Source organism: Alexandromys fortis, unplaced genomic scaffold, assembly GCF_014885135.2.
Source record: "Alexandromys fortis isolate MF-2015 unplaced genomic scaffold, M_Fortis_MF-2015_v1.1 scaffold_27, whole genome shotgun sequence".
NCBI classification, from domain to species: domain Eukaryota; kingdom Metazoa; phylum Chordata; class Mammalia; order Rodentia; family Cricetidae; genus Alexandromys; species Alexandromys fortis.
The window spans coordinates 12,702,231-12,727,701 of record NW_026067952.1 but is presented as its reverse complement, the minus strand read 5'-3'; the positions used below and the strand labels follow the sequence as shown (position 1 = coordinate 12,727,701).

The 25,471-nt window shown below is 45.9% G+C and overlaps 1 protein-coding gene and 1 pseudogene across 3 annotated transcripts in view; both read right to left on the bottom strand.

The window, feature by feature from the left end:
• The window catches only part of Snta1 (syntrophin alpha 1), a 32,465-nt gene extending 14,888 nt beyond the window's left edge, over positions 1-17,577 (bottom strand). For all 3 annotated transcript variants that reach the window (XM_050150735.1, XM_050150736.1, XM_050150737.1), the window contains exons 1-2: positions 17,159-17,577; positions 13,252-13,437 (exon numbers count right to left, since the gene is read on the bottom strand). In XM_050150735.1, the coding sequence (XP_050006692.1) occupies positions 13,252-13,437; positions 17,159-17,450 (478 nt within the window). In that variant the 5' untranslated portion in view covers positions 17,451-17,577. The remainder of the gene's footprint in view (positions 1-13,251; positions 13,438-17,158) is intronic.
• A 5,273-nt stretch (positions 17,578-22,850) lies between these two features.
• LOC126506975 (ornithine decarboxylase-like) lies at positions 22,851-24,327 on the bottom strand (annotated as a pseudogene).
• Between the last annotated feature and the right edge of the window lie 1,144 nt (positions 24,328-25,471).

Here is a 25,471-nt window from a genome sequence, read left to right as displayed (position 1 = left end):
GGGAGAAAGAAGGTTAGAGGAAGAGTCGCCATGATTCTCCCGCTCCAGACAGACGCAGGTTAAGATCCTCTCTGGTAAGCCAACTCATGGGCTACACAGAATATTAGAAATGGGTTAGAACAATATGTAAGAGCTAGCCAATAAGAAACTGGACCTAGCCGGGCCAGGCAGTGTTTGAAAGAATACAGTTTCCATGTAATTATTTCTGGGTATAAGCTAGCCATGCGGGCGGCCGGGTGCCGGGGACGCAGCCCTGCCGCTCCTATTTCAACAGATGGCGCCCAACGTGGGGCTAAATCCACTTAAAAACCTGAGAAGCCTTAAAAATAAGGGAAACAGAGTTTAACACAGATTTTTGCTGTTTTGTTGGTGACATGCTGTAGAGAGATTCCTGATTCAGCAACAGCAGCAGAGAAAAAAAGCTGCGTCATTTTAAAGCGCGGCTTCCTGGTGCTATGCTGCCAGCGTGAACTCTGGCTTTAAAGCATTTCAAGGCTTTTATGGGACTGGATGTTTCTGTTCCCACTTGGGATCGGAGGAGATTGCTCTGAGACCTGCCGATGGCTCAGCGTTCCCTGCCTACACCTGGGCAGATGGCGGAATCAGGCTTAGGCAGGCGGAAGAGCATGGCGGATTCCTGCTGCCATACAGAGACGCGTTTTCAGACTGCGCAGTGCTCTGCGTGTCAGATTTGGCTGTAACTTGGATAAAAAGAGTTTCTGTGCTGCACACTCAGTCTCAAAATTAAATTGCTGATTGCGGCTCCAATGTAAACTGCTGTTTGCCTGTAACTGTGCTCAGCTCAAAAGCACCAAATGACTCTGAGGCAGGAGCGGCTGCTCCTTGCTGAACTGTGCTGATCTCAGGCAGGAACTACCGTAATTACCTTAAAACCGTGCAGTTAAGGTTTAGACTGGGCAGGACACAGGCAGTACCGTATTACCTATACATGGTGCAACTTAAGTTTTTAAGAAATGCTTAACATTTTAAGAAATGCTCCTGGAAAAAAAAAAAAAAATTACAGATTCACAGTAAAACAGATTCAGACACCGTTGGATGAATGTACGTAGGCTTGGGGAAAAAAAGAGAATATAAAGAATAAAGTTAATGTCTTAAAAAGAAAAAGGGTAAAGTCTTTAAAGAGACAGAGTACAGAAGTACAGATAGTTATAGATTAAGAGAAATAAAGAAAAATAAGCCACGTAAAAATGAAAAATTCACAGAGAGTCTGGATTATGTACATTGTGTTTTCTTTAAAATTTTTGACTGTGAAGGAGCTAAGTACAAAGAGACATTTTATTATATGGGCTGCTAAGCTGAACCTGCACATATGTTCTAAAGGTATCTTGACTTCAAAATTTGGATCTAAGGATATGATGCTTTGGAGAGGGTCTTCTTTTGTTTCCACAGAGGATGTGACCCTATGGATTGCATCTATCCCGGTATGGTATGATAGACCACGCCCTCCTGAAAGGTTGCTGTGAACACCCTCAAAAAATTACTTCACTCAACTGCCAACCGAGATGAACCTGACACACAGGTTACACCCTAAATGATCTGATTAACAGTGCCCCCATTCAGCAGGAAGCAGTTTGGAGAGAAAAAACTACGCCCATGTTCCCAAATATTGTTTATAAATGTTCTTTTACATTTAAAGGGGGATATGATATAGATATGAATAATTTGCATTGGTATGGATTTTAAGGTCAATTTTGTTATATGTATATGTATTTTTGAACTTGATTAAGGTATTGTGATTATGTAGTTCACTTAAAATGTAATGTATAATTAGGAAATATAGGTTGTTAATGGATAATCATTGCTAATAGTTAAGCTTGTAGTCATGTTAGTTAGATTTTCTAGATATATAGAGATATATTTCAATTAGATAGGCATTCTTCATATCTTTCAAAGACTGCAGAATATGGCATTTAAAATATTTTAATAACTTAGGACTTTTCATGACAAGGAGACACGTCTGCTCCTGGCAGCACCAGCTACTTCAAGAGGAAGATGGGCATCGAAGAGGATCCTTATGGAGTTGGATAGTCATTTGGGCAAGAAACTGCTCTTGCCTGGACTGTTGCATAAACTGGACACAGAGAACCCTCAGAGAGAGGACTGCTGAACTTGCCTAAAGGTGAGATGGTCTTTCGGGGTTCCTGATTCATGAAAGAGTCTACAAGACATTCTACAGAACACAGCAGAAAGTGACTGAACTGTCTTTAAAATTTCCTGCTTCATGGAAATGTATCTGGATACCATGGGCCTGTAGGCCGAAGATGGATGCCCCAACGGTACAGAGGAACTTTGGGTGACTGTCCAGGCAGCGAGATGTCTCTGTCATTTCTAGAGTTTTCTTATTTCTTGTTTACTTAGGTAATATTATATCCTTCTGGAGTCTTTGATGGAGTTGAAGAATAAATAGTTATAGTTTTCCTTAGTTATGATAAGAGATAAAATAGATATAAATATTGTAACTGTAATTCTTACTTGATAACTGTTTTGTTATATGTAATTTTACTATGCTAAAGTTAAAGCCTTTCTTTTTTGTTTAAACGGAAAAAGGGGAAATGATGTGGGAATGATTTCTTACTAATAAAGAAACTGCCTTGGCCCATTTTATTGGATAGAAAATTAGGTAGGCGGAGTATACAGAAGAGAATTCTGGGAGAAAGAAGGTTAGAGGAAGAGTCGCCATGATTCTCCCGCTCCAGACAGACGCAGGTTAAGATCCTCTCTGGTAAGCCAACTCATGGGCTACACAGAATATTAGAAATGGGTTAGAACAATATGTAAGAGCTAGCCAATAAGAAACTGGACCTAGCCGGGCCAGGCAGTGTTTGAAAGAATACGGTTTCCGTGTAATTATTTCTGGGTATAAACTAGCCATGCGGGCGGCCAGGTGCCGGGGACGCAGCCCTGCTGCTCCTTATTTCAACACCTACTGACTTCACAAAGCTGGGCAAAAAAAAAATAGTTTCTGGACCCCTGCATGCTGATTGACCAGCAGAGACCCCACACTACTACACCTTGGAAAATAAAATCTCATTTTACTCCACCTGTACTACAGATGTGGAAGGGAAGTAGCATTGAGTGAGATTCTACAGGCAAATGAAGCCTTCATTCTAATAGTCCCCCAGGAACCATACTCCAAATATGTATTCACAGGTTCATGAAAAAGTCATATCAGGGTTATCTAGGATAACAAGACCCTATGGACAATGTGCATGTCCGTGATGAACACCAACAGCACAGAACAAGATGTGAGCTCCCTAACTGGCAGACATCATCCTGTGCCCTGATATTTGCATCCAGCCCTGGACTAGAAGGAAGCAGAAAATATTTGCTAGAAGGATGAATGAGCTAAGTAAGCATGGCCGAAATGGCCTGTAATCATGCCAAGGAGGCTACACAAGCACAAACATGACTGAGGGCCCACGAGAAGGCTCAGCAGGAAACCGTGTTTGCTGTCGAGCCCAATATCTGAGTAAATCCCTCGGATCCACAAGCTGGAAGGAGGAAACGGGCTCCCACAAGTTGTCCTCTGCCCTCTACATACGCACAGTGACACAAATGCATAAACATCATACACACATTAGCATACAAAATAAACAGGGTGTAACTTAAAAATTAAGAAACTGGGCTTAGTGGTTAAGGACATGTACTATTTTGCAAGAGGATCTGAGTTTAACTCCCAGAAATCAGAAGCTCACAACTGCCAATAACTCTAGCTCCAGGATCCAATGCCCTGGCCTCAATGGGTGCATACCCATAACCACACATGTATATAATTAAAATTTTAATTAAGAAAAGAAGGATTAGCGCATTTGTTTAACATGGGCAAGTCCCTAGGTACAAGATGCCAAAGCATGCTAGGCACTGTGTTAAGTGCCTTCCCTGGGTCATTTCACTGGCTCCCCAATACCACCCCTTGAGAGAGGCACGTGGTTAATAACCTCGGACAAATGAGAACACTGAAACTCAGGTGAGGTTACTTACCTAAGGTCACGCTTGCCTAGTCTACACAATGAGATCCAGGTAAGCCAGGGCTACAGAGTGAGACTTTCTCAAAAAGAAAAAGATAGATAGATAGATAGATAGATAGATAGATAGATAGATAAAAAATGAACATAAATTTTGAGCTCAGATCTCTCAGAAGCAACGTTCTGAGCTATTCCTACTGCATAGCATATGACCTAGATGTCACAAGATACCTGGCACTGTAAAAAATAAAATAAATAAGTCAGATATAGTGACACTTGGGAGACTGTGGCAGGAGGATTGCTTAGACTAGCCAAGTATGGTTTACACAGGGATAACCAGGACTGCATAACAAGACCCATCTCAAAAGGTTATAAGTCTTTAACTTACAAGCACAAGCATATAAAGTTCTCTGATGTAAAACTATCAACAGAGGTTATCACTGTACAGTGGGGGTTTTGTTTGGATTTTTAGTTCTTATTGTTGTTGAAACATAGCCTTGAACTCCTCTTCCTGCCTCCACCTCGCAAGGTCCTATTGTATCTGGGCAAGTTCTCCACCATTGAGTCATATCTCAGCCCTGACTATGAATGACCTTCTTAACTCCCTGTTGTTTCATTCTGCAGAATATACGCTGCTTTTTAATTTTTAAAACACCAACTTTAGTTTTCAAAATATACCACTGGGGCCTTGGAGATGGTTCAGCAGGTAAAGATGCATGATGGTCCTGCCACCTCTCTGCCGTGATGAACTGTACACACCCTTCCCTAAACTGACTGACAAGTTAAATTAACTGACAAGTTACCCATCACAGCAACGAGATACCTAACTTTACCTAGTCAGTGAAAGATTAAAATTCTTTGGTAAATGATTTTGTGCACTAGACCTTAGAGAGCCACATGACTTGCGGTAGAGATATTTAAAAACATCACTTCTAGCGGGGCAGTGGTGACACATGTCTTTATCCCAACACTGGGGAGGCAGAGGCAGGAGGATCTCTGTGAGTTCAAAGCCAGCTTGATCTACAGAGTGAGTTCCAGGAGACAGCCAAGGCTATTACACAGAGAAATTCTTTGTATAAAAATAGGAACAAAAACAAAAGCAAAAAAAAAATCACTTCTGAGAGATCTGGGCTCAAATTTCCTTCTTCTCCTCTTCCTCCTTCTCCTTCTCTTTCCTCTTTCTCCCTTCTCCTTCTTCTTCTTTTGTCAAAAGAATCTCATTCCATAGCCCTGGCTTGCCTGAAATGCACCATTAGATCAGGCAAGTGTGACCTTATGCAAGCATCTAAAGACCTAGTAGTTTCTCGGTTTGCTTGTGGGGAGGTAATGGTGTTGGGAAGTAACACTGCCACTGTACTACTTCCCAGCCCTAATTATTTTCATTAAATTTAATTATTGTGTGTTTATATGTAAGAAACACACATGTACAGAGGTCAGAGGACAACTTGCAGGAGTCAGTTCTCTCCCTCCAACTGTGGACTCTGGAGACTGAACTCAAGTCATCAGGCTTGGCAGCGAGTGCCTCTACCTGCTGAGCCATCATCTCACTGGCAAGAGCCACAAGCATTTCAATTGAGTTCTGAAGATCAGGCCAGGGTTGGATTAGGCCAGGTTTTGTCTGTGGGGAGTCACATGATCCAAAGCTATGTGTGTGCAGCCAAAAAAATGTCTCCTTGAGAACAATGGTCAGAATAACAGGTCTTTGCATTCATGGGAGACCCAGACAGGGGTTCCATTTATATCTGTTCCAAGCACAGAAGTCTCTCTGGCACCTAAGGGGCACAGAACACTCAGCTCAACTGAATAAGTAACCCCAAATTAACTACATCCACTTTAAAACTGTTAACACATGCAGTCAAATCACATGGGACACCTAGCAGTGTCTGTCTCCCAGAGGAAGAGACAGGGTTGGCTGACTTCAGAGCTCCAAGGACCTATAACAGAAAAACTCAAATTTCACAAGACAGAATGAGCCTGGAGACCTTATTCAGATTTAGGAATGACAACTGCAATCATGGACATTATCAGGAAAGTAAAAAAAGGTCAAAGGCATAGCCTACTGGTCAATCTCCAAACACTCTCAAGATCCAAGATGTGCAGAGCTGAGTGCCAGCCCTAGAGGGAGGGGCAGCAGGGCTCAGAAGTATACAATAGCGTCTGCTCTCAGAGAGTTTCTAGATTGGAGGAATAGTTCAGTGGTACAGTACTTGCCAGTCATACATGGGACCCTGGGTTTTGTTGTGGTTTGTTTTTGAGATACAGTTTCTCTCTGTATCCCTGGCCCTGTGGCCCTGGGTTTGATTCCCAGCTCTAGGATTGGAGGAGGGGCTTCTATACTAGATGCTTGAAATGCACCTATCACCTTAGCTTTATATACTGCTTGTTTGTTGTTTTTTTTTTTTGTTCGTTTGTTTGTTTCAGGGAGGGTTTAAGACAAGGGTTCTCTGTATGGCCCTGGCTGTCCTGGAACTTGCTCTGTAGACCAAGCTAGCCTCGAACTCAGAGATCTGCCTGTTGTGACAGGCTACCCCCCACCCCACCTCATGCTGGGATTATAAACTTTTGCCACTGCCAACCAGCCTACATGCATTATTCTTTAATCTTGGAGCGGGGGGAGAGAAGCATGACAGAGAGTATCATCCAAGACTGAGGCAATATTTCTCTCTATAACCAGAGAGAAATCAGTTCAACTAGAGTCAGAATCTTCTTCGCTGCAGGACTTAAGAATCGTTACTTATTCTCAGAGCTGGAGAGATGGCTCAGCAGTAAGAAAAGCTCACTGCTCTTGCAGATGGCTGCGATTCAGTTTCGAGCACCCACACCAGGTGGCTCACAATGTTGACTATAGCTACAGAAGAGGGGGCCACCCTCTTCTGGCCCCCAAAGGCACATACTCTCACATGCATATATATGCACATATACATAGTTAAAAATAATAGCAATTCCTGTTATTCTAGGCTTTGACCATGAACATTTATTTAAGTGCTAATATATACTTGTACCTTTTATTTCTTGATTGATTGGTTGGTTGGTTGGTTAGTTGATTTGCTTGTTTTTTGATGCAGGCTCTTACTTATAGTCTAGGCTGGTCTGAAACTCAGCAGTTCTCCTGCCTTGGCCTCCTGAATACTCAGGATTAAAATTAGCTTTTTTCCCCCTTCTTTTTGTTTTCTTACTTAAAATAAATATGTATAAATCTATTTGTATTTATGTCTCTGCGTATGGATGTATGCCTTTGTGTGCAGATGCTCAGAAAGGCCAGAAGAGGGTGTCAGATCCCCTGGAGCTAGATTCACTGGCAGTTGTGAGGCACCCTGTGTGGGTACTTGGAATGGAGCTCAAGTTCTCTGAGCAGTAAGCACACTTAGCTCCCCAGCCATCTCACCAGCTCCTCCCACGCTCATTTTGTACATTTCTCTACATTTTATTTGCAAAAACTAAGAAATAAAATGTATGCATTTCAAGTAGGAGAAACTCTCTAGTAAAGTAGGTCAAAGTATAAGATTGGCCTGAGAGCAAAGGTTTGTGTTATGGAGGAAAGGGGCTCCTTCATCATTTAGGGCTCCCCTCTAGTCACTCTCATTAAAAATCTCAGAAGCAGGCCTGGAGAGATGACTCAGTGGTTAAGAGCACTGGCTGTTCTTCCAGAGGACCCGGGTCCAATTCCCAGCACCCACGTGGCAGTTCACAACTGTCTGTAACTCCAGTTTCAGGGTACCTAAAACCCTTATACAGGCCAAACACCAATCAATGCATATAAATTTTTTTTAAAGTGGGAAAAAATTCAGAAGCAGCTGAGCTGTTATGGTACACACATTAAGCAGACAGATCTCTGTGAGTTCAAGGCCAGCTTGGTCTACGGAGCGAGTTAGTCCACAGAGTGAGTTCCAGGACAGCCAGGACTACACAGAGAAACCCTGTTTCAGAAAGAAAAAGAAAAAAAAAAAAAAGATAAGGTCTCAGTGTGTTGCACAAGATGGCTCTGAATGCCTGGACTCAAGACAGCCTCTTGTTCAGTCTCATGAGTACCTGAGATTGCAGGTTTGCTCCATCCTGATCATCTTTTTGTTTATCTTTAAAAACAAATAATCTCTGTGTAATGTATAACTTCCCCCCTTCGAATAAAACTTTAGACTTACTTTATGAGTTTTTACTGTGCCTTAGTTTTGATTTTTACCTTTTTATGTATTTTATGTTTGAGTGTTCTACTTACATGTATCCCTTCATGACAGAAGAGGGCATCAGATTCCATTGCAGATGGTTGGGAGCCATCATGTGGCTGCTGGGAATTGAACTCAGAGGACCTCTGGAAGAGCAGCAAGTGCTCTTAACTGCTGAGCCCTCTCTCCAGCCCGCATAATATTTTTAGTAATATTTTTCAGTGCATGACAGATTCACTACTGTCGCTGTCAGTATGTTCCGCCGAATTGGAAAAAGAACAAAAGAAAGAAGGGCATTTTCCTTGTGGTACCCCTCCCTCTTCCCCCTGGCCTGGTCTCCAAGGGCCCGGGAGAGTCCTGGCATGAGATCTGCACACACAATGGGCCTCTCTAAGCAGCGGACAGAGAAGTGTTGGCTGCCAGCTTACGCCCAGGCTCTAGTCACAAACATATCCCTGTGGCTAAAAACAGGCTCAGAGATCTGTGCAAATCCCTGACTTAGCAGGAAGAAAAAAAGTTCTAGGAGGCATGTTGGGGTGGCTGAGGCCCAGCTGAACCCCCAACTCAGGCCTGGGTAAGAAGGCCTACCTGTGGGAAACACCTAGAGATCACTGGTGACACCAGTCCTTACTGGACATTCTCGAGGATTCTATATCCATCAAGCTGCGTTGCCAAGTTCACATCCAAATGACAGACCAGCCTTCCATGACTCTTCCAAGAAGCCTTAGGAGTCAGTTGGGGAATGGGGAAGTCGCAAACAATGTGGCCAGTGACTGGGTTCTCACAATGTGGCCAGTGACTGGGTTCTCAGGGAGCGTAGGCCCTGGCAAGATCCTAAGAGCCCTGGTTCCAAATAGGGAAAATTGAGTGGCTAACTCACACAAACTCCTCCGAGTCTCCAGGAACAAGTACAACCCAGCATCGTTCTGTCCTCAAGACTTTTCCAATCACTGCAGCATCACAGACTTGAGCCCAGTTCCCCACCAACACCCCTCCCGCCCAATCAGCCTGTGGTGCTGCCTTGAAGGAAACGCCCCTCCTTCCAGGAGGCAGCTGGCCAAGAGACCAGGTCAAAACAGACCTCAGGGCTGGAAACAGAGCTCAGTGGTAGAGAACCTGCCTAGTATATGTGAGCCCTAAGTTCAGTTCCAGAACGCCCACCACCACCACAGCACAACAGGGAGCTGGGAAAGAGAGGGAGAGAAAATGAGATTCAAGGAGGAAAACTGGAAAGCAGAACACAGTTATTAAGACATACAGCACACAAGCCGGGCAGTGGTGGCACACACCTCTAACCTCAGTACTCAGGAGGCAGAGACAGGCAGAGCTCTGTGAGCTCGAGGCCAGCCTGGTCTACAGAGCGAGTTCCAGGACAGGCTCAAAAGTTAGAGAAACCCTGACTCGAAAAAAAAAAACAAAACAGCCAGTCATGGGGCTGGAGGGCTGGAGTGAGCGCTGACAATTCAGAGCTCATACTGCTCTTCCGGAAGACCCAAGTCCAGTTCCAAGCACCCACATGGGATGGTAACTCCAGCTCTAGGGAATCTGACACCTCTGGCATCCAAGGGTACCTGCGCTCATATATACAAACCCACATACAGACATACACCAACTACAAATAATATGATTTTTTAAAAAGAATCCAGGCCAGGTAGTAGTGGTGTATGCCTTTAATCCCAGCACTAGGGGAAACAGAGGTAGGCAGATCTCTGTGAGTTCAAGGCCAGCCCGGTCTAAAGACCTAGTTCCAGGACAGCTAGGGCTGTTACAAAGAAAAACCCGTCTCAGAAAAAAAAAAAAAAAGTCCAAGCATGGTGGTACAGTCTGTAATCTCCACACTCAAGAGATGAAGGCAGGAGAATCAGGAGTTCAAAGTCAGCCTGGGCTACTTGACACTACACCAAATAACCAACACATAAAATGAAGGGGGGGGGGAGATGTTCCAAGTACTTTTTTTGTTAGTATTCTTTTGTTTGCTTGTTTTGAGTCTCATTGTGTGGTAGGACTTCGCTGATCTTGGACTATGTGTGCCAGGGTTTCCCTCAAACTCATAGAGATTTACCTTTACCTCCGAGTACTGGGATTAAAGATATGCACCTCTGTATCAGCTGCTACTATTCTTTTAATAAGAAGTATGAGTGGGTAAGTGTGTGTGTGAGAGTGTGTGTGTGAGTGTGTGTGTGAGTGTGTGTGTCTAGGTCTGTGTCTCTATCGGTACGGATCCCTGGAGCTGGAGTTATGAGCGGCTGTGAACCACTGACCTGGAGGCTGGGAACTGAACTCCTGTCCTCTAGGAGGGCAACAAGTGCTCTTCATCATCGAGCTGTCTCTCGCTCCCTCCTGACCTCACCAGACCTAGACTGTCCTAGCCAAGGATAACATTGAAGTTCTGATCCTCCTGCTTCCACCTCCCATCAAATGTCAGTCATTCATCCTCAGAGCGATGTGTGTGCTACAGATAAATTGCTCTCGTCCTAAAGATGAGAAGGTACGATTAGGAACATGGCTCCAGTAAACTTTTGCCATCTATAGACTAAGGTTTCGAACACAGTGGCTTATGTCTTTTTTGGTTGTTGTTATTTTTGTTTTTGTTTTTCGAGACAAGGTTTCTCTGTGCAGGCTTAACTGTCCTGGAGCTCCCTCTGTAGGACCAGGCTGGCCTGCTTCTGCCCCCAGAGTGCTGTGATTATAGATGCACCACTGCCACCACCACCGGGCTTGCGCATATATCTTTAATCCCAGCACTTGGAAGCAAGAGGCAGGCAGATTTCTGTGAGTTCAAAGCCAAGCTAGTCTACATATCAAGTTCCAAGACAGCCAAAACTAAAACTAAAAGCTTCAAATAGCATAAACTAAAGAAGCTTTAACATCAGCTGTAATTGATCTATCTAGATGTGAGCAGTCCCAGGAACAGGCTCCCACTGGCAACAATCAGCCATATCTTTGTGCCGTTTTTTTTTTTTACTTTACCCCATTCAAACCATAAGCTTAATATAAATCCCACTTTCTTTTTAAAAATATAATAAAATGTGATGTTTCAATTAATGTCAATTATTTTAAGTCACATTGCTGGCTATAAATATCAAAATAATAAAACGTCTGAAGTGGAAAGTCTCTCCATATCTGTAACATGTATGATCTTATTTGCTGATTGTGCTGTTATAGTATAATTGATAGGGGCTAGGGATATATCTCACTGGATGAATGTTTCCTGGCAGGCAAGAGGCCCTGGGAATATGACTTTTTTTTTTCCTTTTTATTAGACTTATTCATTTTTTTATTTTTAATGTATATTTTGCCTGTTTGTAGGTATGTGCACCACTTGCATGCCTGACACCCCCAGAGGTCAAAAGAGGGTGTTGGATCCCCGGAGCTGAAGTTTCTGGAGTTTCAGGTGGTTGTGAACATGTGGGTGCTGGGAATCAAGCGCAATCCTCTAGAAAAGGAGGAAGTGCTCTTAGTTGCTGAACCACCTCTCCACCCCAGCTTCTCTGTCTCTCTGTCTCTGTCTCTCTGTCTCTGTCTCTCTCTCTCTCTCTCTCTCTCTCTCTCTCTCTCTCTCTCTCTCTTTCTTGAGACAGGGTCTCATTCTGTAGCTGTAGCTGACCTAGAACTCCCTCTGTAGACCAGGCTGGCCTTGAACTCATGAAGGCCAGCCTGCCCCTGCTTCCTGAGTGCTGAGATTAAAGTAGAGTGCCAGGATTCACTGCCTCAGACTTTGCCTTGATTATACTACACACGTAAATAATTGATGTACTTATGCTTTTAAGAACATACTAGACTGAGAAACAAAACTACTGTGCACAATGAAATAAAATGTATCAATACTAGTTATAGATGTTTATAGATGTGCCTAAATTATCAAATAAAATAAAACTGAGCGGGAGTTGAGGTCTTGGGTCACAAGAATGGCAAAGGTGAGGATCTATCTGGTTAACTCAGAGATTAAGAGTGGATCACTGATGACCAATGTACATACACATACATAGTACACAAACATACAGGCAGGCAAAACACCCATTCACATAAGATAAAAACAAATCTTTAAAAGTGCCAAGCTGGGCAGTGGTAGGGTGTGCCTCTAATCCCAGCACTCTGGAGGCAGAGACAGGCAGATCTTTGTGAGTTCAAGGCCAGCCTGGTCTACAAGAGCTAGTTCCAGGACAGGCTCCATAGCTTCAGAGAAACCCTGTCTTGGAAAAAAAAATTTTAATGAAAATGGCAAAGGTCACCCAGTGTCCCAAAGCCTCTTTACTTCTATGGCGTCTTGGAAACCCCTTTGGGGAAACGTGGCAGGATCCAGGTCTGGGCCTGAGTTGAGCAGGTTTGCTGACCACGACACTGTGCATCAGCCCCACCATCTCTCAGTTCCCATGCCGGGCAAGAAGCCAGAGACACATTCTTCAGGCCCCCACAGGCATGTGGGATTGACATAGTGGAGTCTGAGGAAAGGGCTGAGCAAAGCAGAAATCTCCTGAGAGTGTCAATCTGCAGATAACAAACAAGCACATCACTGGGCTTATATCCAACAATGGAGAAACTGAGACCCAGAGAAACTGAGCATCTTCAAGACCTCATGTGAATGGCTTGTGGAGAGAGTCACCCAAGTAAGGGTCTCCTCAAAACATCTCTCTGGTCCTCGCTAGATGTGATGGGTCACTACTTAGTGGACAAATCTCAGGATCTGAGATCCCCTAGATGATAAAGAGCCTGGGGTTAAAAGCTCCAGCAGCCCTTTATCTAGAAAGAATCCAGTCCCCACTTTTCCCTTTCCCTCAGCCACTCAACGGGTGGCAAATCCTGCTCACAACCTGGAGAGCCAGGAGTTATGGCCCTGTTTTAAGAGGAAATTAAGGTTTTTGGAAACGAAGTGATTTGTCCAAGACCACACTACTCATGTATGAGAGACAAGAAGTACAAACCAGACCTTCTCAGCTCTGGGCCTTCTCTCCTTCCAGCAGCCCTGGGTGACCCCAGGTAAGTTTGGATTCTATTTTCATGCCCACACCCCATCCCTCAAGGCCAGGCTGGAGCCACTTGAGGCCTGGGGGAAGCAGAAAAGAAATTAAAACAGCCCTTTCCTGGCTCTGGGCCCTGGTACTTACCCTCCAGTACCACCTCCTTGCCTGTCTTCTTGAGGGCCTGGACCGCTTCATCATGGGTGGCAGAGGACAGATCTTCACCATTCACGGACAGAATGGCATCCCCAACAAAGAGGGCCTCTGTCTGGTCTGCTGCCAGTCCCTTGAAGATCTTGGAAATGAGAATAGGCATCTTGTTTTCCCGACCCCCTGCACAGGCACAGAAGGAGGAGGAAACTGAGGCAGGTGCTTCAACACATGGGAAACTCATCAAGGTGAAATTGCTTCTGACTCAGTGCTGGGAAAGGGGAGATGGGCAAATAATGAGAAATAAAGAGAGGGAACTTAGACACACAGCCAGGCTTGGTGACACGCAGCTGTAATCCCAGCATTCAGGAGGCTTAGACAGGAATGGATTGCCTTGAGTGCAGAGTCACCCAGAGACATACAAGACAGGCTAATAGTATATTTTCTAAATTCATAATGCTATAGTTTGGCTCCTATATCCTTTGTTTAAATGTTTTGTTTGTTCACTGTTTTACTGGTTTTTTTTTTAATGTTTTGGATTTTAAGCATTTCCCACAGTATGGAGTTCATGGAAAAGCACTGGTTGCTATGACCTGAAAGCACCTCTTCCACAACCATCAAGTTTTAGAATCCAGAACTGGGTGTGGTACAGAATGCCTGTTATCCCAGTACTGGGGAAGTAGAAGTGGGGAAGGGTGGCGGGGGGCGGGGGGGAGGGGAGGCCATGAGTTCAGATCAGCCTCAGCTATGTAGGGAATTTGAGGCCAGCCTGGTATATATAAATCCGTCTCAAAAATAAAGAAAATAATTAAATGGACTTTACTAACTAAGATCCACCCTGGAAAGGAAGGCCTTAAGTTCTATAAATTTCAAAAGTATATCTGCCAGCCTAGTCTAGTTTCAGGACAGACTCCAAAGCTACACCCTTGTCTTGAATATGTGTGTGTATGTGTGTGTGTGTGTGTGTGTGAATTTTTCTGATACAAGAAAATTTTACTAGACTAGTTTATTGTTAAAATCTCAAATGCCATTTTAAATAATTTAACATGTATTTATTTTGTGTCTATATGCATGTATACAAATACACATGTGCTATGTGGGGGTCAGAGGACAACTTGCAGGAGCTGGTTCTCTCCTTCTACCCTCTGGATACTGGAGATCAATCTGATCATCAGTTTTGACAGCAGAATCTTTACCCTGAGCCAGTGGTTCTCGATCTGTGGATCAAACCCCTTTGGGGGTCGCACAACCCTTTTACAGGGTTTGCATCAGAGAGCCTTCATAGCAGTATTTATGTTACAATTCATAACAGTAGCAAAGTTACAGTTATAAAGTAGCAAGGAAAATAATTTTACAGTTGGGGGTCACCAGAACATGAGAAACTGTGTTAAAAGGTCGGAGCATTAGGAAGGTTGAGAACCACTGCTTCTGAGCCATCTTACCAGCCCTCCAATGGCTTTTGCTTGTTTTGTTTGTGGTTTTGTTTGTTTGAGGAAGGACCTCACTATGCAGCCCCGGCTGGCCTGGAACTCCCCTATGTCTAACAGTCTAGTCTGAGACTCAGAGAGATTCACCTGCTTCTGCCCCTGGGGTGCTAAATTAAAGGCATGTGCCACCATGCCCAGACCAAATGCCTCTTTCAAATAAACAGTCAGCGGGGCTGGCCATGGCGGTACATACTTGTAATCCCAGCACCTAGGTGGCAAAGGATAAAGGATTACTGCAAATTCAAGAGCAGCCTGTTCTACATATGACATTTCATGACAATATGAGCTACATAGCAAAACAGTCTCCAAAATAGAAAGATCAACACTCTCAACCCGATATAGATTCAAATCGGACCCTCAGATATCACATTCCTGACCTCAAAGTACTGAAGATGAGAGACTAGTGGCACAGAGCAAGAGGTCATTGTTTCAAGGTTATATAAGTCGGTGACATCTGAGCCTGGAACACCTCTCCCCACCCCACCCTCCCAGGCCCCGCAGTTGCTCGTGGCACTGCACAAGGCTTGAGGCCTAGAAGAGGAAGGTGTTTCTATTTATAGCTAGCCTCCTCACCTAAAAGCAAGGACTTTCATTCCATTTGAAGAGATGACCATTCCCAGCTGCCTTGGACTCAGCTGGACCCCAGAATGGAAGTTACCATGGCAACAGGAGCCCAGTCTTCAATCCAGGAGGAACTGAATGAAACTGCTACTTTCCCTCCCGTCCCACCAAAATATCCTTTTGATCACCTGGAAGTACAGATGTGCATAGTATCTCTGTACCTTGGCAAGACCCTGCTCCTTTGAGAGTCAGTTTGTCTGTCTGCAAAGTGGAACTCTATAGGAACTCTAAGTTTCTTCCTGCTCTGACGTATTGGGTGTATTTTTTAATTGCTTTTTCCCCAGCCAGTCTATAATAGAGCTTGGAATCAAAGCTGGTGTCCACTCGCTGTTTTCCCATTCCCCTTTTGACTCTTGGGTTTAACTAACTAGGAATTTACCCTTCCCTGAAAAGAACTGACTCCCCTGGCAGTCGTTAGGGCCATAATGGCTCTATAATGAAGATTTAAATTCTGGTTCTGCTGTTCACAGACTGATTCTGGGGAAACCATTATTCCCTTTTGAGTCTCGACTTCTTCACCTGAAAACTGGAGACTGAACTCAATGTCTTTCAGCACTGATGGTCAAGAAGAACTAGACCATGAGCTAAGTATAATGAACAACAACACCTAGCACACAGCGGCATTCACTGCCATGACCACTTCCTAATTTGGGTCAAAGTCTAGACAAGGTATCGATGAACACAGTCTGCCAGGAGGCCTGGGAACGTACGGACACTTTCAATTTAAAAAAAAAAAAAAAAGGAGGCCGACAGTCTGTGGAGGGATGAAACTGACAGAGAGATGTACAGGAATGGCGAACCCAGCAGCTAGCGATGCACACGGATTTTAAACACCACATTTAGTGTTTTGAGAGTACCTCCTGGCCTCTTTTCCTCTCGTCACGTGTTGGCAAGCCCTGCTCTCAACACATTCCGAGATCAGAAGTGACTTGTCCAAGTTCACACGGAGATCTAGAACTCCGAGTGCAGCCTAAACAAGCTGGTTGGTCAGCTGACAAAGTGCTTGCCTAACATGGACAAAGCTCTAGGCTTGATCCCCAGCGCAACATAAACCTATTTTAGCACCACATTGCAGTAATCCCGGCACTCTGGGATTCCTTCTGTGTTATCCTTTGCTACATAGTAACTATGAGGCCAGCCTGGGATACATGAGCCCTGTCAAACAGTGGTCAGTCTTGGAGACTAAGAACTCTCAGGAAGGAATGGCAACTCTGGGTTCACCCTTTTCTCCTGTCCATGGTACAAATAGACAAGTGAGGAGACTCAAATCCAGCCATCAGGACACCGAATCTATGCATACAACCTCTGGAGTCCAAGATGTCTAGGTTCTTACTGACCCCTTCTCTGGGACCATGCCTGTGTCTCCATCCACATGGAGTTCCTAGAACCCAGGCCTTCACCTGTGCAGCCAGGGTGTGTCTCAGTACTTAGCCCTCCTTGTCCTAAGTAGTGTCCCAGGCTTCTATCCCCTTCTCCCCTTCTGCCTTCCTTAGGATCCTCATGTCCTTGATACCCATAGCGACCATTTTGCTTCAACACAGAACTACAAATCCACGTCCTTGGTGTGCCCGCACACTTCCACAGTTGTGTCTTCTGGGCCTCCAACTCCCCAAGCCCCTTCCGACCTTGGTGCCCCTCCTTCACTCCGTTCCTTCCTCCCCTCAATCTCTGCTCCACCTCAGACAGAAGGCTCTTGGCTCTCTAGTCTCCGTGCTCTGCCAGGCCCCGTGACCACTGGAGCACTTCGCAGCAGCACGGACATCACGACCCCATGCCCTCAGTGCCCCCGCACCTACCCTTGATGCTGATGCCCAGCCCACCAGCGTCGGCCTTGCGCACCGTCACGCGTCGCCGCTGGAGCAGCAGCGCCTCTGACAGCTGCGGGGGCGCCGTGCCTGGCTCAGCGGCTCCGTTGAACTGCGCGGGCTCCGGCTCCGGGCCGGACTCGCCGTCGGCGGGGCTCACGGTCAGCGCGTCCTCCGCCAAAGTGAGCAACACCCGCTGCCACCGCTCGCCCCCCACCCCGGAGCCCGCCCCGGCGCGCAGTTCCAGCAGCCCGGTGCGCGGAGCGCGCCTGCCTGACGCCATCTTCGCCTCAAAGTCCTAGTCCGCGGCGCTCGCCCGGTCCCACCGTACCCGGCCGGCTCCGACCCAGTGCCCAGGGCAGAGGGCGGCAGGGCTGCTGAGCCAGCCGCCACCCTACCCCGGGCCTGGGGGGCGGAGCTTCAGGGGACAGGCTGTCGGAGGCGGGGCTAACGGGGGCGGAGCCCTGGGAGAGACTGACGAGTCTCTCTGCTGGGTAACCTAAGGATGCTCTGTGTGACTGCGTGGGAGTGGGTCAGAACCACGTCGCCGCGAGACCACAAAGTTAGGGGAGGAGGTTGAGGCTGTGGCGTGTTCGGCGGGGACATAAAGGGACTAGAGTCTGTGGATAGAGCAACCTAAGGATCGGGTTCTGTGCGCCGTCGAGGACTGGACGAGCTACTGCTCCTAGAGGCAGAAGGACAAAAAAAGGAATCACCAAGGATCTCCGGGCGAGACTGTGGACGTCGGAACAGAGCTGCATGTGGCGGGGATCTAAGCTCCAGGGACTTTGCAGACAGTTAACTCGTAAACGAGCCAAGAAAGGAGATGGTTTTCCACGTTTTGTGTGCCAATGAAAGGGTCCCAGAGGCGGTCTGTGGACGTGACTTAGCTTGGGGACGCAGCCTCAAAAGAGGTTTGAGGGTTTGGTCCCAGCACTTGTAGAGGCAGAAGGATTTGCAAGTTTAAAACCAGCTAGCTATATGAGACTCTGCCTTTAAAAAAAATGCAAAATAAAAGACACAAAAAGCTAAAGAGATAGAAGGCTCTGCGACTAAGACAGAATAAAGTTTACAACATCCATGCTGGGCAGCCCACAACCACTTGTAACTCCAGCTCCATGGAGATTTGACACCACTAGCCTCTTTGGGAACCTACTTTCCCATTGCACAACCCACACACGGCACACAATAAAAATAATAATAATAAAAGAAAGGATATGTCTAAGCCAGACAGTGGTGGTGCACACCTTTAATCCCAGCGCTCGAAAGGCAGAGGCAGGTGGATCTCCGTGAGTTTGAGGCCAGCCTGGTCTACAGAACGAGTTCTATGATAGGCTCCAAAGCTACACAGAAAAACCGTGTCCCGAAAAACAAAACAAAACAAAAGGCATGTCTAATAAACACATATACATACATGTATGTCATTTATTCAGTGTTTGCATGGCACGTCAGCTGGCTGATTTATACTATCATTTGTGCCTCATTTATAAATCCTGCATAACCTATACATTATTACCATTTTATTGATGAGGAAACTGAGACACTTGAGTACTAAGAGCAGACCTCTGTTCTTTTTGTTTTTTGAGACAGAGTTTCTCTGTGTAACAACGCTGGCTGTCCTGGAACTCACTTTGTAGACCAGGCTGGCCTCAAACTCCCAGAGATCCACCTGCCTCTTCCTCCTGAGTGCTGGGGATAACCATGTGTGCACCACCATGCCTGACTGCAGACCTCTGGTAACCTGGGTCTTTCTGGCTTCCAAGCTCATATCCCTCCTACTCCCATGTGCTGCATGCATAGTGGCAAAGGATGATTGCACTATTTATTACTAACTGAGCACTAACCAGACTAAGCAACATACCACACACCTGCAATCACAGCACTCTGGAAACTGAAGCAGGAGGCTCATGAATTAATTCTAGGCCAGTTAGGGATTCATAGCAAGTTCCAGGTTATACTTTTTTAAAATTTATTTTAACTTCTATGCAGACTGGTATTTTGTTGCATGGATGTCTGTGCGTCACATACATATAGTGTCCTCAGAGACCAGAAGAGGGCAGCAGATCCCTGGAACTGGAGTTATAAATGGCTATGAGCTGCCACGTGAGAGCTGGGAATTGAACTTCAGACTTTTTGGTTAAAGACTGAAACCGGGCGGTGCTAACGCACGCTTTTAATCCCAGCACTCAGGAGGCAGAGGCAGGTGGATCTCTGTGAGTTTGAGGCCAACCTGGTCTACGAGAACTAGTTCCAGGACAGGCTCCAAAAGCTACAGAGAAACCCTGTCTCAAAAAAAAAAAAAAAAAAAAACCTGAAGGACAAGCCAGGCCTACTGGGGAAGGTGTATAATCTCAGATACTCAGGAAGCTAAAGTAAGATGATCACAAAAAAGAGTCGAGAGGGAGGGAGAAAGGGGGAAAGAGAGAGGGGAGAGAGAGAGCATTAGGAAGATTACATAGAGGGGGGACACATCCACACACCACCAGGATCTGAGGTCCTTTTCCAAGACCAAGTTTGCAATTAGATTCTTAAAAGTCCCCCCACGTACTGCCCTGCTTAAAGAAGCCTGATGAATGCTGGGCAAACTTTCTGGGAAGGAACCCTAATAGTGAGCTCCTCCCCTAGGAAATATTCTCTGTAGACAGAGCTGAAGAAAGGGGAAATGGACATCTGTATACCAAGCAGCTAGCAGAGAAGGGAGAAAGTGTTGAGCCAGAAAAGTGTGCCTGTTGGGGCTGGGGTTGTCCATGACTGCGCAACATGAGCAGTGCCAATCACCTGCTTCGCTGCCAGCTGCCTCGTGAACACGTAGCGGGAGGAATGTTCTACTCCCCCACTTAGTCAGCTGTGGCCAGAATTGATGACACACAGGAATTCACACACACACACACACACACACACACACACACACACACACACACTGGCCTGGCTACCTACCAAATGCCTGGGCAAAGCTCCCAGAGAAAACCGGTTCACTCTGAAGAGACAGGAGGGGGAACCTAGAAAAGGAAGAACACAAGGGAACTGCCCAACCACTGAAGTCCCTACTGGCTCATGCTATGAGAGCAAGTCTGAAGTCCTGGTCAATAATGAGTTCCCCTGCATAGACTCCAGGATAAGAAGCAGGGGTTCTTGAATGTCCATTGCTCCTGATGACAACTGTCATGGCTGAATATATCACATATAGTAAGTGTTTTCTGTGGACCAAAAGGATCCTCAACACTCAGGAGGCTGGGGGAAGTTCCAAGTTGTAGGACCTTCTACATATGAATGTTCTCAAGTAAAACAGCAACTGCAAAGCAGTAAGCCCGGGTCCCTTCTCTGTGTGAGCTGGAGCGGTGGGAATGGCTATTAACTGTGACATGCTGTCTCTTGATTCTGAAACCTCCAGTCCTAGGCTAGAGAGGCAGCTGTCCCAGACTCTACAGAATGCCACTTTAGTTGGGTTAGGTGGCACTCAGGAGGTAGAAGCAAGAAGATCAGGAGTTGGAGATCAGCCTAGACTCCATAAACTCGATCTCAAAAAAATAGGGAGGAAAGAGATCTGGCAAAATTGCTCGGCGGTAAAGGCACATGGCTTCAAACCTGATGACCCACCAAGTAGGAGAGTACCAACTCTCAAAAGCTGTCCTCTGACCTCCACAAGCCTTCCATGACCCAATTATTTACACATGCCAGATAGATAGATAGATAGATAGATAGATAGATAGATAGATAGATAGATAGATAGATAGATAGATATTTAAAAGCAGGGTACTTTTGCCCAAGGTCAGGTGAAACCAATTGGCCCCAGTAATGTGTGAAGGATCTGCTCTCTGAATGCCAGGATTTAGGATGCCAACATCCCTTTATACTAAATTCTAAAGTTTTCATTTCAGATTCTCTAGCATCTGAGATGTCTGAATCTAACAAATAACCTAGAGCAGTCCAGGAGAAGGGTTAAAGGCTTTGGACCCAGGAATCTGCTGATTTAGTTAGGCTTGATAACTCATCTCTATAATCACCGCACTCAGAAGGCTGACTAAGAGGATCACTGAGAGTTTGAAGCCAGCCTAGGGTATATAGGAAGGTTTCTTTTTGTTTTTTTGAGACAGGATTTCTCTGTGTCACAGCCCTGGCTGTCCTAGAATTCACTTTGTAGATCAGGCTGGCCTCAAACTCACAGAGATTCACCTGCCTCTGCCTCCCAAGTGCTGCTGTTTGTCATTATACCCCACGTGTAAGATCCTGTAAGATCTGGTCTTTAAAACAAACAAATAGACTGGGCGGTGGTGGAGCACTCAGGAGGCAGAGGCAGGTGGATCTCTGTGAGTTCAAGACCAGCCTGGTCTATAGAGAAAGTTCGTGGCAGCCAAGACTAAACAGATAAGCCCTGTTTAGAGGGGGGAAAGGAAGGAAGGAAGGAAGGAAGGAAGGGAAGGGAAGGGAGGGAAGGGGAAGGGAAGGGAAGGGAAGGGAAGGGAAGGAAAGGGAAGGGAAGGGAAGGGAAGGGAAGGGAAGGGAAGGGAAGAAAGAAAGAGGGCAGGCAAAATTTCTCACTGGGGCCCAAGGGTAGTGGCATGTAGATATCTGAGTTTGAGGCCAGCCTGATCCCAGGACATTCAGGGCTACACAGAGAAACCCTGTCATGAAAACAAACAACAACCCCCCCCCCAAAAAAAAAATTGCTCAATGTTTGGAAATGCTTATGTGTAGGCCTGATGAGCTGAGTTCAATCCATCAGATGCCACAAGGTGGCAGAAGAGAACCTGCTTTTGAAAACTGGCACTCACAGAACAGATACCTGCACACAAAAAAATTTTAAGTGTTTTTTTTTCTTGTGGGGGCAGTTTCAAGACAGGATTTTTCTGTGTAACTTTGGAGCCTGTCCTATAACTTGCTCTGTAGACCAGGCTGGCCTCAAACTCACAGAGATCTGCCTGCCTCTGCCTCCCAGGTGCTGGGATTCTCATCTTTTTTTTTTCCCCTCTGTTGTTGAATTTATTACAGGAAGTTGGTTACCAAGTGCTGTATGATACTTCCAACTCGTTGCTAGGTGGTGATGCAGGTGAAGTCAAGGGTTGAGAAACATTCAGGGTTTCTGCAGGCAGGGTTCAAAGAGCCTTAGATGCCTTCCCTGGGGTGTGGCCAGGACATCAGGTCACTAGACAGATGAGATTCCTCACCAACAGTCTCTGGGCACCGATTTCACAGCCATGTGCACACACTCAGGGCTAGCTAAGCAGACTGATGTTGTATATAGAGGGTGTGGCCTTGTCCCATTAACCCTTTCTTTCTCTGCTGTGCTGTGGGTTGGACTCACTGCTATGACTACAGCAGCCTGTGCAGGAAGTGTGTACCTTCCTTAAGGGACACTTGTAAACATTCCCTGATGCCCAATTATTTCAAGAGAGTTTATTTCCAAAGTGGGTCACAACTTTAGCTTTTGGCCCATTCTGCCAAATGTACAAGCTACAAATGCTTGCTCAGCAGCTGAGGGGCACATGTTAGTAGCATGTCTGAAAAGTGATAAAAACTCATATAAAACAAATATTTATTCAAAGTTCCCATAGGAACACAGGTAAGTGTGACCCACCTCCTAGCTTGCCACGCTGCATCCATGCCCACCCTACTCTTACAAAGACATTCCAAAACTAGCGGGAATTAGGTTAAATGGGTCCCCCCCCCAATCCATTAATTCAAGCTAAACTTGTAGGTAAGAGCTACAAGAATGCCATCTACTGATACTAGCGGAAGCACAGGCTGCTGGGTGACGGTCCATCCCGCTCTCCCGGGCACAAGACATGGGCAGAGTGCCAACATCCTGCTCCTCCACTTCTGGTGGGAAGCCAAGGCTCTGGATCTGCTTCGTGAGTTGCCATATCAGCCTTGACATTACATAGTAGACAGAAGGCCTCTGGAACCCACTGAAAGTAGACGCAGCAGCTACAGTATATGCACCCATGTTCTCCCAGAGCAGCCAACCACCCACATGCATGTCAGGCAGGTTACAGCACTCGATCCAATCAAGGCCATCATGTGTTGGTCCCCAGACGCTGGATGAGTAATACTTCTCATCTGGCTTGGGTCTCTTCTGCAGCAGGGCCTTCACATGTGTGTGATCATAAAGAATGCAATTAAATGATCCGTGCACTCCGTCATTCACATAATGCATGGATGTTTGCTCGTTTGACTCATCTTCGTCATCAGAGCCGGTCCGCTCCTTCCATGCCGTCTTTTTGGCAATGATATTGATTGCCAGTGTGAAAGCTGACCCACACAGTATCTGCCTGGCTCGGCTATGGCTCTCACCCAAGAGTCTGGTGGGAAGCACTTGTCCAGAGCTGGGTTGATCACACTGGTGATCCCTTCAGTACCCTCAGAGCCAGGAAAGCCACCACCAATATCAAGCAGATACATGCTAAAACCAACGTCTGTTCCCATGTCAAAGACAAAGCGGTCATCCGACAGGGCCTGTACAAATCAGTACATCCACTCCCTACATGGAAGCTGACACCAATGACCTCAGTATTTAGTTCTTCCGCCTGTTCCAAGAAGCCTGCAGGTTTAGCGTGTGGCACCAAACTTAACACTGAGGCGACAAACTGCTACGAAATCATCAGTGTCAATCCGCAAAACCCACTTTGCCTTTGGACGTGCTCTGGCGACCTTCATCAGCTCAACCTCACTGTCAAAAGTCATCATCTGGACTCCATTGGTGGCAGCATCCTTGATCGGAGACACTTGTCTACAAGGATTTGCATAGATAATCCTGTCCGGAGGCACCCGAGCCCCTGCACCAACGGTTCACTATGGCACTATGGTCCTTACTTTTGACTACAGAAAGGAAGTGACGCTGGGAAGAGCCTTTAGCCGTCTTAGATGGTTCCTCAGAATGCCTCCAAGGTCCGCGACGTAGAAAGCTTCCTTGTCATCAGAGGACACTTCATGAATGTTTTGGTCCAGAATGTCCTTGGCAGTAAAGACTTCATCGAGGATGGGACAGTCAAACTCTTCCTTCTGAAAGCTGTTTGTGGTTCTCGAAGTGCCTACCAAAAAACCTAGAGATGGAATGAAATTACTGCCAGCTCCTCACGAGGCAAGCTATTCAGGAACTCAGAACGCTGTCTCCTGGAAGCGGTGACGTCAGCACACTGGCAGTTATGTTGGCATCTTAGCATCTTCCAACTCTTTTTTTTTTTAAAGAAGAAAGAGAGCTGGCAAGATAACTCAGAGGGTAAAGGACCTTGTCATATATCTTGGTGTCCTTAGCTCCATCTCTCAGAACCCACATCATGGTGGGGAGAACTCCACAGAGCTGTGGTACATACTTCTGTACACATATATATCATGCACACAATCACACATACATGCATGCATACATGCATACGTACACACAATGTCTTTTCTTTAAGGGGGCTGGAGAGATATCCCAAAGTTAAGAACACTGGTTACTCTTCCAGAGAGCCTAGGTTCCCAGCACTCAGGAAGTGGCTAACAACCATGTGACTCTGGGGATCTGACACCCTGTTCTGACTTTTTCTGTCATGTGGTGCATAGACATGGTGCAGGCAAAAGCTCCATACTAATAAATGAATAAATCTAAAAAAAATGTAAGAATAAAAGGATACCAGCACTTGGGAAGCAGATAGATCTTTCCAAGTTTGAGACCAGCTTGAGTTCCAAGCCAGCCGAAGCTACATAATAAGACTCTCTCAAGAGGTGGCAGACAGGGGAGAGAGAGAAAGAAGGGAAGGAAAGGAAGGAGATGGGACCTGGTGGACAATTGCTATAGTCCCAGCACTCTGGAGAAGGAAGACCAGGAATTCACAGTGAGTGCTAGTCTAGACAGTGAGTGGACAGCATGGAGCACAAGAGACCCTGTTTCCAAATATAAGCATGAGAACAGGTGTTATGGCATGTGCCTTTATTCCTGTTAAGTTTCTTTTTTCGAGACCGGGTTTCTCTGTAGCTTTGGGGAGCCTGTCCTGGAACTAGCTCTTGTAGACCAGGCTGACTTCGAACTCACAGAGATCCGCCTGCCTCTGCCTCTCAAGTGCTAGGATTAAAGGCGTGCACCACCACTGCCCGGCTATTCTCCCTGAGTTCTGATGTGGAATTCCAGCCTATACAAGGTAAGTGAATGGGCTAGAGAGAAGGCTCAGAGGGTAAAAGCACTGACTGCTCTTCCAGAGGTCATGAGTTCAATTCCCAGCAACCACGTGGTGACTCACAACAATCTGTAAGGAATTTGGTGCCCTCTTCTGGCCTGCAGGCAAACATGTAGACAGAACACTATCTATAATAAATAAAATAAAGTTTATG